The 15,696-nt window shown below is 39.9% G+C and overlaps 1 protein-coding gene across 1 annotated transcript; it reads right to left on the reverse strand.

Moving 5' to 3' along the window:
• Nucleotides 1–2,948: 2,948 nt before the first annotated feature.
• LOC114922822 (vomeronasal type-2 receptor 26-like) lies at nt 2,949–12,906 on the reverse strand. The gene is made up of 6 exons (XM_029284841.1): nt 12,845–12,906; nt 11,796–11,985; nt 8,993–9,220; nt 7,201–7,327; nt 3,231–4,129; nt 2,949–2,999 (listed from the first exon to the last, which is right to left on the reverse strand). The coding sequence occupies exons 1-6, from the start codon at nt 12,904–12,906 to the stop codon at nt 2,949–2,951; spliced, it is 1,557 nt and encodes a 518-aa protein (XP_029140674.1).
• Between the last annotated feature and the right edge of the window lie 2,790 nt (nt 12,907–15,696).

A 15,696-nucleotide genomic window follows, 5' to 3' on the forward strand; every position in this document is an offset into this window, starting at 1 on the left:
AAGGAAGGAAGGAAGGAAGGAAGGAAGGAAGGAAGGAAGGAAGGAAGGAAGGAAGGAAAAGAAGAGAGACACCATCTCTCTTAACTCTGAATGAGTCAATAGGCACATGCTTAGATTCTGAGTGAATGAGAAAGAACTTGGCTCCAAACATCTCTGAGATAACATCTGCCTAAAATTCAGTAGCAGGAGTAATATTTTTCATGGGTTTGAACAGTCACCCATCAAAGTGGATTTAGTTGGTCTTGATTTGTGGTGCACTTTGGCTATGTTGGTCAAGTTAGCAAAGGATCTGTTGTGATGGGTGATTGCTTTCCTTTGAATGCAGACAAGTAAATGAAATGTTTTTTTTCTTTCTTTGTTTCAGTTGACCAAACCCCTTTAGTATGTTGATTATCCAAATTTATGCTCCACCCACTGATGCAAAGAAGGGGAGGTTGTTGGGTTTCAGGTCAAGTTGAAGATGAAAATAATGGAATATTCAAACAGAAAGTGCTACTTGTGAATGGAGAATGGAAGACCAAAGTTGAAAACATTAAGGAAGAAAAAGGTGTGGATGGTCTAGAAAACAGAAATGAATCAGGGGACACTTCAAATGGCCAACATACCAACTCCAGATCTCAAAAAGGACATTTCATAGAAGAACAGCCTGATTTTGAAGTGAGGAAAACAGAGTTGCTCTTTCTACATCCTTACCCAAAGGATGGATATTTTCCAGGATGTTCTATCTTCCACCTTTCAGATGTCTCCCTGCTGCCTTCATTGATATTATAATCACCAATGCTGCTCTGGTTGACATCCACTATTTTTCCACCATACTTTTGTATTACTGATATGGAGGAATCTAAAATATTTTTGGAAAGCCTTCAAATTTTCTGTGGCTCTTGACATTGTGCCCATGGTACTCAAAGACCTGTAGGCATTTGGGGAAATTTAAAATGGCAGCTTCACCCAGCTAACCATCCTTGCTTGAATCACTGGATTGTGGCAGGGGGGTAGGTAAGAGGCCAGAAGAGGTATAGATGGAGGCTGCCATGTTGTTCAAGTTCAATTACATACTGATCCAGAAGGACAATTAGTATATCTTCTATAAAGAAAGCACAGAATTACAGGAATGGGACAACTCGCTGCAGCCAACTCGCCATGGCCAACTCGACACACACAATTCACCATGGTCAATGCACTATAGTCAACTCACCGCAGGACAATTTGCCATGGCCAACTCACCGTTAGGACAACTTGCTGGAAGACAATTCAACAATTCAATTTAATTATTTAAAATATTTTTAAAAATATTTTAATATGATCATTCACATTTCATTTTGTTACACCTTTGGCATCCTTTCTTTAATCATTGTATTTGTAAATTTCATCTATATTAGTGTAACACTTGTCCTGCAACGAGTTGTCCCCCAGCAAGTTGGTGGTGATGAGTTGACTGTGGCAAGCTGAATGTAGCAAGTTGGTTGCAGTGAGTTGTAGTAGACCCACAGAAAGCAGTTTGGCTTGCTTGACATCTATTTGACTTGCAAGGTTGGCACATTGTGATGTGTATTTTTAGACAAAGCCCCTGTGATCCAGATCATCTAATTGACAAATGAAGTTTCTGTTTAGGCTATTGATCAGAGATGTAGGTGGTAAGTGGTGGTGAAGGCAGCACTGATAACAATTTTACAGGGATTACTATAGATAAAAACAACCATTTATCTGTTATCTTCAAAGGATTAGTCTGTGTTGCATTTAAAAGAAAAGCAACTATTTGCCAATGGATATTCAGCATTTCCATTACAGTATTCAGGATGGAATACTTGTTAGAGAAGCAAAAAGTGCTAAAACATGGTCTCCTGCTTTCTTGTCTGATTCCTTAGCCAATGAGCCAAGGTGGCCCAGTGGTTAGAATGCAGTATTGCAGGCTAATTCAACTCACTGCCAGGAGTTCGATCCTCACCGGCTCAAGATTGATTCAGCCTTCCATCCTTCCAAGGTCAGTAAAATGAGGACCCAGATTTTTAGGGTCTGACTCTGTAAACCACTTAGAGAGGGCTGTAAAAGCATTGTGAAGTGGCATATAACTCTAAGTGCTAGTGCTAAGTGCTATACCAGTGGTGACGAACCTATGGCACGGGTGCCAGAGGCGGCACGCAGAGCCCTCTCTGTGGGCACGCGCGCCATCGCCTCAGTCCTAGGCCTTCTGCTGGGTTTTATAAAATCTTTTCATTTTAGGCCCCTGCCGCCATGTCCCCCCAAAAAAAGGTTCAGTCAATTTCAACTTCTCACGGGAAAAAAAAGATTTCGCAAAGTTGGAATTGATCCATTGAATTTTTTAGTCCCACCCAGTCTGCCGTTACCACCGCAGCCATGCCCACCCAATGGGCCACACCCACCCAATGGGCCACACCCACCCAGCACCCGACGATGCATAAGTGGGTTTTGGGTTGCAGTTTGGGCACTCAGTCTCTAAAAGGTTTGCCATCACTGTGCTATACCAAACTAGCTATCTTGGGAATATTGCTATACGCAATTTAGAAACATGTGCCTGAAATAGCTGAAAATCAGGTGAAATCAAAGAATATCTCAAATCTTTAACTTTCCGTCGTTTATTAATTGATTAAATGTCTTAAGATATAATATTTCTGCCTGAGAATCAAGGAAAGAAATTGTGAAGCCATAAACAGTTTATTTATTTATTATATTTTTATCCCACATTTATTACTTTATTACAGTTACTAAAATCCCAAGATTATGAATATGTGAGCCCCAAGATATACCTGTAGATCATTCCAAGTAATCAATTCCAGATTTAAACTAAAGCTATTTTTATAAAGATTGACTAGAGCTACATAATATTGCAAATCTGATTATGCTATGTCTCCTCCCCCATATACTAATGTGGATTAAGGAGGTGTTGGTCTGAGTCGTTCTTGCTCTTCACTTTGGGCTTAAGCAATGTTTCACTCCTTGTTCCTTTGATAATAGATCTCCCCTTTCTCAATCTTTACTCTCTGCATGGACCTAAAGGTTAGCATAGAGACAGGGTACTCAATTCCTCTTGTAATTATTAAGCATTATTACATTGAGGATATCTTTTATCTGTTTATATAACCAATTCTGCCCTGGCTTTCTGTGAAAAACCAATGAGTTGAAATTGTTTGTCTATCAGGAATGCTCTGATTGGATCAAAACCTAGAGTATAATAGTGTGAATAAATTTATGTATGTATGTTAGTTTTTCACTTTCCTTTCTATTGTCAGATACTCCTTTGTATTCAGATCAGGCCTCAGAATGATAATATAGCATTTGGGGAAAAAGATGCATCCCAGCAGGCCAGCACTGGAGGCCAAGATGGAGAAGACTTGAACAGCCACCATGGATTTTCCTTTGGTACTCAAGTAAGTAGGCATAAAGGATATCCAGACACTGCAGAAGACCAACAGGCTGAAGGTAATCAGCTTAGCTTCGTTGAAGGCTCCAGGTAGATTCCTAGCCAGGAAAGCCACCATGAAGCAGATGACAGCCAAGAAGCCCATGTAGCCAAGGGCAAGGTAGAACATGGCAACAGAGCCTTCATTGCATTGAAGGATGATCTCTTCAGACTGGGAATGCATGTCAGTGTCAGGGAATGGAGAACAGACTCCCAACCAGATGGAACAGATGACAACCTGGACACTAGAACATGAAAGGATGATAGAGTTGCTCAAGCTCTTCCCCAGCCACTCCCTCACCCTATTCCCTGGCTTTGTGGCCAAGAAAGCCAGCACCACCATGATCGTTTTGGCCAAGATAGAAGATACAGCAATGGAGAAGATAATGCTGAAGGCTGTTTGTCGAAGAAGACAGGTTGCTCCAGTTGGTTGGCCAATGAAGAGGAAGGAGGTCAAAAAGGAAATCAGCAAGGAAATGAGCAAGATGTAGGAAAGGTCACGATTGTTGGCTTTCACAATTGGAGTTTCTTGGAATCTAATGAATATTCCCAAGACTAAACCTGTGGCTAAGACCAAGAACAAGGCAATGGAAACCAGAATGACCCCCAAATAATCTTTGTAGGACAGGAAAATTATCTTTTTAGGAATACACTGGTCTCGGTATTGGTTTGGATGATATTCTTCAGGACATCTGATGCACTTTTCCACATCTGCAAAGAACAAGGGGAAGAAGAGAAACACAGGTGTAATTTATGGGTGTCACTGCTTGCTTTGCAACCTCCCATTGTGTTTTATGAGTATGTGAAAGTATGAGTATGTGCAGGGCTTTTTTTGGTCATAGAACGCCCAGAACGGAGTTCCGGCACCTTTTTTGGATGGAACCTTGTAGGGTAGGCAAGGCGGGTTGTATGACGTGTGTGAGTTCCGGCACTTTTTTTTTTTTTTTTTTTTTTTTTACAAAAAAAGCACTGAGTATGTGAAACACCCCAAACCAGAAAAGCAAATGCTTTAAGCTATATATACCACGTTAAGCTAAATATACCAGACATAATGGCTCAGCAGTTAAAGACACTGAGCTTGTCAACTGGATAGCTCACAGCCTGTGTTCAAGATCCAAGCAACATGTGATGGGGTGAGCTCCTGTTACTTGCCCCAGCTCCTGCAAACCTAGCAGTTCGAAAGCATGCAAATGCAAGTAAATAAAGAGGTACCACTTTTGTGGGAAGGTAACAATGTTCTATGTGGCTTGGCATATAGCCACACTGGCCACATGACCATGGAAGTGTCTTTGGACAATGCTGGCTTCTTCAGTTAATAATAATAATAATAATAATAATAATAATAATAATAATAATAATAATAATAATAACAACAACAACAACAACAACAACAATAATAATAATAATAATAATAATAATAATAATAATAATAATAATAATAATAATAATAATGATAAAGTTGGAAGGGACCTTGGAGGTCATCTAGTCCAACCTCCTGCTCAGGCAGGAAACCCTATACCATTTTGGACATTTTCTTCTTAAAAACTTCCAGTGTTGGAGCATTCACCGCTTCTGGAGGCAGGTTGTTCCACTGGTTAATTGTTCTAACTGTCAGGAAGTTTCTCCTTAGTTCTAGGTTGCTTCTCTCCTTGATTAGTTTCCACTCGTTGCTTCTTGTCCTGCCTTCAGGCGCTTTGGAGAATAGCTTGACTCCCTCATCTTTGTGGCAGCCCTTGAGATATTGGAACACTGCTATCATGTCCCCCCTCGTCCTTCTCTTTGTTAAACTAGACATATCCGCCTCCTAGGGGAAAACTTTACCCACACCAGGTTTCTTTAAGTGGCTGTACATGCACACGCATATGGATGAGTGGGATATTTCCTGAAAAATGTGGTAGGTCTAGGAATGAAGGAAGTCATTGGAAGAAGACATTTCTACCAGTCTTCACCTGTAGCAGTCTCAACTGGAAGCCAACAGCCAAAGTTGCTACAATACATCTGCCACTGATCAAAGTTGAAGAAATATGTTGCTTCTGAGATCTCTCCACTTCTGATTTTCTTTCCCTGATAAACTTGGGGTGTGTGGGAGAGAGATTACACTACATTTTACAAATCTTTTTGTTAACATGTTTACTGGGTTTTTTTCTTCTCATTTTACATTTTTAATATTTCTGTAGGTTTTCTTTTTCAGACTGAGGCCATTAATGGGATCTATTAGGGAAGAAAGTTTATACCCAGGTTTGCATTTCTATTTCACTTCCAACATTTGTATTAATCCACAACTTTTATACACAGATTTTCTCTATTAATATATATTTGCATAATACAGAGATAATAATAATAATGATGATGATAAAGTTGGAAGGCACCTTGGAGGTCATCTAGTCCAACCCCCTGCTCAGGCAGGAAACCCTATACCATTTCGGACAAATGGCTGTCCAGTTTCTTCTTAAAAACTTCCAGTGTTGGCGCATTCACCGCTTCTGGAGGCAGGTTGTTCCACTGGTTAATTGTTCTAATTGTCAGGAAGTTTCTCCTTAGTTCTACGTAGGTTGTTTCTCTCTTTGGTTAGTTTCCACCCGTTGCTCCTTGTCCTGCCTTCAGGCGCTTTGGAAAATAGCTTGACTCCCTCTTCTTTGTGGCAGCCCCTGAGATATTGGAACACTGCTATCATGTCCCCCTTCATCCTTCTCTTCGTTAAACTAGACATATCCAATTCCAGCAACCGTTCTTTATATGTTTTAGCCTCCAGTCCCCTAATCATCTTTGTTACTCTTCTCTGTACTCTTTCTAGAGTCTCAACATCTTTTTTACATCGTAGTGACCAAAACTGGATGCAGTATTCCAAGTGTGGCCTTACCAAGGCATTGTAAAGTGGTATTAATACTTCGTGTGATCTTGATTCTATGCCTCTGTTAATGCAGCGTAGCACTGTGTTGGCTTTTTTGGCAGCTGCAGCACACTGCTGGCTCATATTTAAATGATTTCCCACTAGGACTCCGAGATCCCTCTCACATTTACTACTATTGAGCAAGGTACCCCCTATACTATACCTGTACATTTGGTTTTTCTTGCCTAAATGTAGAACCTTACTTTTTTCACCATTGAATTTCATTTTGTTAGATAGCGCCCAGTATTCAAGTCTGTCCAGATCCTCCTGTATCCTAAGCCTGTCTTCTGGGGTATTGGCTATTCCTGCCAGCTTGGTGTCATCTGCAAATTTGATGAGTTCCCCATCTATCCCCTCATCCTTCCTCAGAGAAACACGAACTGTAAACTGTAACATTTTGTTCATCTCTCAGATTCAAAAGTACAAACTACTTTTCACTGATCTAAATCCAGCCCTGCTTGAATTCAAAGAGGGTGCAAGAAATGAGCAATCAGGATTGTTCAAATGAGTACATGGTTATTCCATGCTATCTCTATACAAGTATTTGAACTACTAACGAAGACAAATTGATGATAAATAAGAGTCAATGGAATTGAAGGAGGGCTGAAGGAAAGGAAAGGAAAGGAAAGGAAAGGAATGGAAAGGAAAGGAAAGGAAAGGAAAGGAAAGGAAAGGAAAGGAAAGGAAAGGAAAGGAATTTCTCCATTTCTCTGGAGATACCAAGAAAAACTGGCAGAGGTTCATCAGTATACAAGATGAAGAACAAGAAATGCTATCTTCCTTTTAATGCTAAACTCTCATTGATCCCTATCTTTTAATATCCTGCTTACAATTAAAACTGTCAGAGTATAGTTTTCCCAAACATCTGCCCCTTTCCTCTTGTGTCACCCACCTTCTATGATGGAGATGGTTCCTTCTGCACAAGGATGGCAGTCATAGCAACAGATGGGCTTCCCTTCCTGAGCCACCTTCATGAATCCAGGATGGCAGCTTTCCACACACCTGGAAGGAGGCAGAGGCTGAAGGTAGACAGGAGAAATATCAAGAAAATAAACTCATTTTCAGAAACATAGCAAAGAAAGGAAAGGGCTGGTGATATCCAGTTCAAGAGTTAGCTCTGACTAGTTATAAGTCAATAAGCAATGTGATGTTCATCAAACAAACAAATTGAACTCTGAGGAGTCCTTGGTACTCTCTGAGCTGTGTTATTTCATCTTGGCTACTTTTCCCTTTTGATGTTTTATACACACCACAAATTTTAGACATTTATTTAAAATTTAGATATGAATCTTATTGGCAAAACATTTGACAGACTCTGCATTTTTCTTGGGCTCCTCAATAGCCGATCAAGAAGACATTCACACTTTTACATTCATGTAAAAGCATGATATTCAAAGCAAATGCCATGCACCCAAAAAGTGTGACCCTGTTTTTGCCACCTTGAGGAGAATAATATGCTGTATATATTATTAGTACCACCTTTTTCAGAACCTCCAGCTGTGTGATACTTTTCTGGTCAATGGTAAATTTCAACTCCTGGAATTTTTGAGAGACTTCACTTTCTTGACTGATTAATATAATAATAATAATAATAATAATAATAATAATAATAATAATAATAATAATAATAATAATAATAATAATAATAATAATAATAATAATAATAATAATAATAATAATAATAATAATAATAATAATGATAAAGTTGGAAGGGACCTTGGACGTCATGTAGTCCAACCCCCTGCTCAGGCAGGAACCCTACACCATTTCGGACAAATGGCTGTTCAGTCTCTTCTTAAAAACTTCCAGTGTTGGAGCATTCATCGCTTCTGGAGGCAGGTTGTTCCACTGGTTAATTGTTCTAACTGTCAGGAAGTTTCTCCTTAGTTCTAAGTTGCTTCTCTCCTTGATCAGTTTCCATCCGTTGCTTCTTGTCCTGCCTTCAGGCGCCTTGGAGAATAGCTTGACTCCCTCTTCTTTGTGGCAGCCCCTGAGATATTGGAACACTGCTATCATGTCCCCCCTCGCCTTCTCTTCATTAAACTAGACATACCCAATTCCAGCAACCGTTCCTTGTACGTTTTAGCCTCCAGTCCTCTAATCATCTTTGTTGCTCTTCTCTGTACTCTTTCTAGAGTCTCAACATCTTTTTTACATCGTGGTGACCAAAACTGGATGCAGTATTCCAAGTGTGGCCTTACCAAGGCATTTGTTGGGGGAAACATCCCACTTCACAAAGTTCAGGTCAGTTGAAGATCCCTCTTCTCATCCAAGTACATCCCACCTATGGAATCAAACTGCACATTTCTTCTCTAAGTATTCCTTCTCTGTTTCTCTTCCCTTCTTATATTTCATACACACTACAAGTTTAGGCTTTCATTTTAAATAGAGATATGAAATTTATCAGGAAAATGTTGGATGGATTCTTTGCTTTGGCTAAATAAACCATGGTTATTTGCATGACTGGCTCAGTCTACCTCCCTTTCTGTAAACACAGTGAATCATTTATTTTAAAAACTGGAGACTATATTTTTCGTGGGCACCTGAATCACTGAGAAGGATGGTCATAATCTTGAGATCATAAAAAGTCAAAAACATTGAAAGCAAACGCACAACACACCACACCAGAAAAGTGGGATCCTGTTGTTGCACCTGAAGTGTGATAAAATAAATTTTAGACCCACCTTATTCAGCATTTCCATCTGTGTGATACTCTTCTGGTCTACTGTAAATTCAAAATATTGGGATACCCGTTTTACTAGACTCCCAAATTTCATTTTCTTAACAGACTTGTTGGGGGAAATATCCCAGTTCACAATATCCAAGTCAGCTGTCAGATCTCCTTTCTCATCCAAATATACTCCATCTATGGAATTATTATGAAACTGAGAGCTTTGATGGAAATAGTGAAGCTGGAAAGGAAAGGAAAAGAAGAATTTAGAAATGTCATCAGATATTCTTTGAAAAGACTCTTTGGTTTAATTGTGGAAGGGATCTGAATATTTTTATCTCTCTGTTCAAGAATGAGATTCTGTTTTCGGTTTCCAACTTGGTTAGGAGACTATCAACAAGAATAGGAATAATAAGAGCTGTAGATCAGAACAATGATTGTAAAGGACAGAAATTTGAACAACTGGTCATGTATCTGTCCCCCGCCCCCACTCCCCATTTTAACTCAGTTTTGTTAATATAAAACTCCTCTAAAGGCAAACAACAATTGTTTTTATCTATATTTAATTAACCAAATAAATATTAAGCTAATAAAACAAATTTAAGATGTTCCTTTAATTTGCAAGTTGTTGTGTGACTTTTCTCCTAAGAGGCTGGCTCCTACTTAGTACAGTCTTAAGACTCTGGTCAAGTTGACAAGTCATAAATACTTATAGTAGGGAATAGGTATACTAGAGAACAGGTCCTAATGTCAGATTAACCCCCTTATACATTAGAATGATTGTTTCAGATATGCTTTGTGTGTGTTTGTTGTGTGTGAATGCTTCTTTTTGAAAATTTTCTTTTTGTCTATACTGGAGGAGTCAGAACATCTCTCTCTCTCTCTCTCTCTCTCTCTCTCTCTCTCCTAAAAAAAAGTAAACATAGGAATAATAAAAGTTGTATAGCAAAATAATGAATGAAAAAGACAATCAATCAATCAGAATAGAGCTGGAAGGGACCTTGGAGGTCTTTTAGTCCAACCCCTGGCTCAAGCAGGAGACCCTATCCCATTTCAGATAGGTGGCTGTCCAGTTTTTTCCTAAAAGCCTCCAGTGATGGAGCACCCACAACTTCTGAAGGCAAGCTGTTTCACTGGTAAATTGTCCTCACTGTTAAGAAGTTTCTCCTTAGTTCCAGGTTGCTTCTCTCCTTGCTTCTCTACCTTGCATCTTGTCTTGCCTTCTGGTGCTTTGGAAAATAAGTTGATCCCCTCTTCTTTGTGGCAGCCCCTTAAATACTGGAATACTGCTATCATGTCCCCCCTAGTCCTTCTTTTCTCTAGACTGGCCATACCCAATTCCTACAACTGTTCTTCATATGTTTTAGTCTCCCGGCCCTTAACCATCTTCATTGCTCTTCTTTGCACTTTTCCCCAAGTCTCAGAATCTTTTTTGTGATGTAGTGATCAAAACTGGGTGCAGTATTCCAGGTGTAGTTTTGCTAAGGCTTTATAAAGAGGTACTAATACATCATGCGATTTGAAGTATTTCCCAAAATTTTGAACAGCTGGGCATGTTCACATTCTCACCACTTTATCATAGTAATGATAATTTATAACTTCTCTAAAGGCAAAGAATCAATTTTTTATCAGTGGTTTATTAACCTAAAAATAATTAACTTTAAAAAAGATTCTCTGATGAATGAAGGCGAATATACACGTCCCAGGATAATGTGGCAGGATCCAATCTGGGTCACTCACCAGGACCAGAGATTTTTGTCTTCTGAGCTTGTAGATTTGTGCTGGAGCCCATTTTCAGGGAACTTTTTTCTAGCTAAAGAAAGTTCCTTGAAGATGGGCTCCAGCATGAATCCAAAAGCCTGGAAGACAAAAACCTCTGGTCCCGGTGACCGACCCAGATTGGACCCTGCAAAGATTCTCTGGGACACAGCAGTAGTCCTTCTTGCAGAGGGAAAGGTTCAAGGAGAAAGACATGGATACAGTATAATATCTTGGCCTAGAAAACAATTATAAAACACATAAATGAATGAGATAGAAAGATGGCTGAACAACCAAGATATCAAAGTGTTCACTCCAAAAAAATAATAAAAAAATGAAAATAGTACAAAAATAAAAAGAATCAGAGGAAATGGAAAATGAAGGAAATGGAAGTACGGAATTAGGTTGGGATTGAATAACAGGATACTCTAACCCAGGGCTTTTCAACCAGTGATACGGGTACCACCTGTGGTACATTGGCACCTGGCACGTGGTACGCGACCATCCAAGAAAAGTGGTAGCGGGGGAGGGGAATGAGCTGAACCGGCAACTGATTCATATTTATGACGGTCAGAGTGTCCCAGGGTCATGTGAAGGAACCAAAACCTGCTGCAACCACCCAGCAGAGTGGGGGAATAAAAACCAAACACCCCCCACCCCACCCTCGCTGCCAATCCTCAACAGAAATGCTCACAACAATGAAAACCTCGGACAAGAGGAAGAGCACAGCCGGGCGGGCAGGCAGGTGTCTTGCTCGGCTGTGGCTTGGGGGGCACTTTTTCCAGTGCCATTGTAACTTCGAACAGTCACTAAGCGAACTATTTTAAGTCGAGGACTACCTGTACTTTATCAATTTTTTCCTTTTTGGGGGGGGTCATCAAGTTTTTGACACCTTGCTAGGCGACTGGTGGTACTCAGATGTTGCCATATCCTAAAAGTGGTACAATGGGTGAAAAGGTTGAAAAGCCCTTCTCTAACCTTTCAGAATAACTAACCAAGACATCCACTTACAACACGGAGTTCCATCTGCAGGGGAAACATGACTGATCAAAAATTACCTGCAAAACCTTCAGTCTCTGAGGTTCCATCTTCATGCCCCTATTTCGTCCTGATCTCTTGAATGTGGATACATAAGCTGAATTTAAGGCCCTTCCCACAGCCCAGATGGTGTTGTAAATGAGGTAGCTGTCCAGGGTCAGGATCCGATCAATGTCCTCTTTCCTCAGAGCCTCCAGATCTTCTTTTTGTCTGCACCGTCTCCAGACTTTTACTGAAAAGGCATCCTTAGCGGATGAACATGTAAAGGTTTTTTTCCAAAAATTAAATATAGATTTGAGAAAGAGATTAAAAGCATCATAGTTTGCCCATTTCCTTCTCTGTATCAAAAAGGAAAAAATGGCACCAAAGTATTTAAAGGAAAGGTTAGCAAACATTAAGTCAACAGTGAGATCCCAATGAGCTGCAGTGATCCAGACCTTTTCTACAGATTGTTGTTGAACACCCTGAAGTACTTGTTCTACAATCAGCATTCCTATCCGGAATGAACTAGTTTCTGAACCATAAACAAAGACATTGACTTGTCTCCAATTGTAATATTGTTTAAATATTAAACCTATCTGATGCACATTTAGTGGAAAGCTTTGATATATAACTGCACAAATGCCATTTGTTAACATTAAAGAAGACATTGCCCTCATGAACCTCTCCCCCTGGTCAGTTTCTGGAGCAAGGAGTCCAACCAATGTCCACTTGAAATGGAGGAGAAGCTGGATCATTCCTGGGTACTGGACTCCTTCAACAGGGAGCATCGGGTAGAAGAAAGGAAAATGAGTTTTATCTCTCAGAATCTGGGAAGAAAAAGTGTAACTGATCTGAAAGGAATGAAAGATGGTGGTATTTTAAATTAAACAAGCAAAATTCAGTTCTTATCACTTCCACAATAACTCTCTTCTTCATTTGCAGCAGAAAGTTGCATGAATGAAAACTGTGTCTCTGAGAAAGACACACCTGAGGGATTTTGTAGGTGCCCAAAATGGTGGACATCTGGATGGAGATGCCAGTCTCGGCCCCTTCCAGAACAGCCACTGTGTTTCTCTGCCTTCCATACCTGTAGTTGGGCACATTGGCCTCCCCATCTGAAAGGAGATCCAGCAAAGGATCTGAAGTCATTTCTACCTTGAAGAAATTTTCATAGATATTATAACCCAGGGTGATGTTGGATAAGAGAAGGTCATTCTGGTTGATGTCCTTGATAGCAAAAAGGAAGGGCAAACATTTCCAAAGAAATTTGGATGATTTGCTGCAGGTATGAACATATCAATCAAAATAGCATTTAGTTTTTCTTCCACGAGAATATTTTTGGTTAACTCAATCACAATTATTTTTCCAAATAGTTTGCAATATTCCAAAACACTACCATAGAAAAAGAATAAGAACAATAGAGAATTTTGAATCATAATATACTTCAGTGTCATTCTCCCACCTGGTAATACTAACACCACTTCAATTTCATGTGTGGGTCTTCAAACTTTTAATCCCATATTTGATGGTTTGTTTCCTCTCTCTTATTATGGCTAAAAGAAACTATTTACTATTACTTCTTTTAAATTTTAGATACTTTTGGAGTTGGACCTAGAAGTCAGAATGACTAAAAATGACTGCCACCCAGAAGATAAAACACTTTGTTATTCTCTTTTAACTATGAGGCAGTATGAAGGTTCAGCCCTGTTGGATGGACCTTTGTTGTGTTTTCTGTTGGGCTGTTTTTTATTCTTTACCTGTTTCTATTTTTTTAATTTGTAATTGAGAAACACAGTGTTATAAAACCAATGAATTGTGGAAATAAATAAATCAACCAAACGAGCATTCTACCAATATAATAAATATATATATATATTAAAAAAGTTCATTCACATGAACTTGTGAATAAAAGTCAGAGAAAATTTCAATGAATGCCTATGCTCTCAACTGGGCCTATTTCATCCCAGCAGTAAATTTTGGTGTGGAAAAAAATGGTAGTATTATCTCATCTCCAATGCAGAGTGAAAATACAGCATCCCTTTTTGCTTGGACCAGGACTTCAGGATTCCATCCAGAGTTCAGTTCATCTCAGGAGTGAGGTGAAAGAAAGAGGTCATTCTGTTCCTCCCTGTCCACAATCTAACTCTGCTCATAGAATGGGAAGGGAAGTGGATGGGGGAAAATATTTTGATTCAGTTTTTATATTTTAGAGCTCAAAATGAACTTTGTCACCTACAGGTGGGTGACAAGGGGGCCACAAGACAGAATCAGGTAGTAAGTTGGCAAAAGGGGCAGATCAAGAGGAGACCACCTTGCATTCTCAGAGGGCTACTATAGTAAACATTCATTGAAAATGCAGTGGCTCTAATAAAGTGCAGGAGGATTGACTTACGTGAAGAATTTTGTTGAAGGACTTCTGCTGAAGTTTAATGATTGAAACCTAGCATCTTTTGCAGAGACTATCCCACTAATGAAATAATCTCCTGACTTGTAATGATGCTCTGGGTCCACTTCACTCTGCTCCAGAGACAGAAGGCATTTGGCTTTGCATATCCCACAAGGTTCTGGTGGCCACACAAGCAGCACAAGTAGAAGCATCAGCAACATGATTTCAGTTGCTGATTGAGCTTTCTCTGTGGCACCTGCATTGTAACAAAGAATGAGAAGAAGATATGGGTAGAACCCCAAATTTCTTCCAGGACACAATCTTCAGATCCAGTCTGAATCCAGCCAAGGCATAGAAACACTATCTCTGCTTGTCCTGAAACCACCCCCAATTTTTCTTTCTATCTCCAGAGCCATCGATACACCCAGAATTTTCACCCAGCTGTGCTTTTGAGTCTATATTAAAGCATTTTCTGACATGCTTCTATAACATCTTCAGAAAGGTTGCAGAAAGTTGTCTAGGAACCTAACATAAAGTCAGCAAATAAATCGGTATGATTTAGATAATTGGAAGGAAGAAAAATAAAACATCAACTCCCTGAATCCCTTAACATGTCTTCAGGCTGGTGCCCAAAGGGAGAATTCACAGATGTGGCCCCAAGCTTTGAAGGTAGGCCAGTGATAGAAACTGGAGAACTTGGTACATTTTTTTCCCCAATAAAACACTTATAGAGAACCTGGGATCAAACCAAGAACAAGAGGGATCTGGCTTTTAGCATGCCTATGAAAAGTCTCATATTAATATGGATTTAGTTAGGTTTTTTTTCTAGCAGAACTTGCTCATAGGTCTGTAGGCAGACCGGTAGCAGAACCAGTAGCTACTTTTTGTTGCCTAGGCCCAGAATGGACTTCTGGAAGCAGCATCCACACAGAGAACCGGTTGTTCACATATTTGAATCCCACCACTGTCTATAGGCAGCTGTTCATCTCATTCAAGAGAGGAAAATAGTCCCTATTTAAAAACAGACAAATGCCAGGCCACCAGCGAATAGAATAGAATAGAATAGAATAGAATAGAATAGAATAGAATAGAATAGAATAGAATAGAATAGAATAGAATAGAATAGAATAACAGACTTGGAAGACATTTTGGAGTCTTTTAGTTCAACCCACAGCTCAGGCAGGAAACCCTATACTGTTAGATCGCGCAGGCAGTAAGACACGAGTCGAGTGACAGTCAGCTCTCGGTTTATTGGCAAGGCATAAAGTAAATCCGGACTGGCATCTGGGCCAGGGGAGCCCTCTTTTATGGGATTCCCCTGGCTTGTAATCACACAATTCCATTGGCTGGTAACACCCCGTTGCTAGTTAGCCAACCAGCAACGGGCATGAAACTGTATGCAGATGGAGAAGGGCAATCACCCTTAATGGGTGATCAATGGAGAAGGGCAATCACCCTTAATGGGTGATCAGGATGCGCATAGGGGATTAAGGGGGGGGAATACAAAAGAACACAACACCCCTCCCCTCAAAGTTCTTGCTATCGTCCTTGAT

Source organism: Protobothrops mucrosquamatus, unplaced genomic scaffold, assembly GCF_001527695.2.
Source record: "Protobothrops mucrosquamatus isolate PMUCROS unplaced genomic scaffold, P.Mucros_1.0 scaffold1008, whole genome shotgun sequence".
Classification (NCBI taxonomy): Eukaryota; Metazoa; Chordata; class Lepidosauria; order Squamata; family Viperidae; genus Protobothrops; species Protobothrops mucrosquamatus.

Coding starts and splice junctions, on each gene's coding strand:
- LOC114922822 (XM_029284841.1), bottom strand. CDS start 12,906: ATGACTTCAGATCCTTTGCTGGATCTCCTTTCAGATGGGGAGGCCAAT. Junction 7,328..8,992: donor AGATGGAAATGCTGAATAAG/GTGGGTCTAAAA, acceptor GTCTACCTTCAG/CCTCTGCCTCCTTCCAGGTG. Junction 3,000..3,230: donor ATCTGACAATAGAAAGGAAA/GTGAAAAACTAA, acceptor AGGTCCATGCAG/AGAGTAAAGATTGAGAAAGG.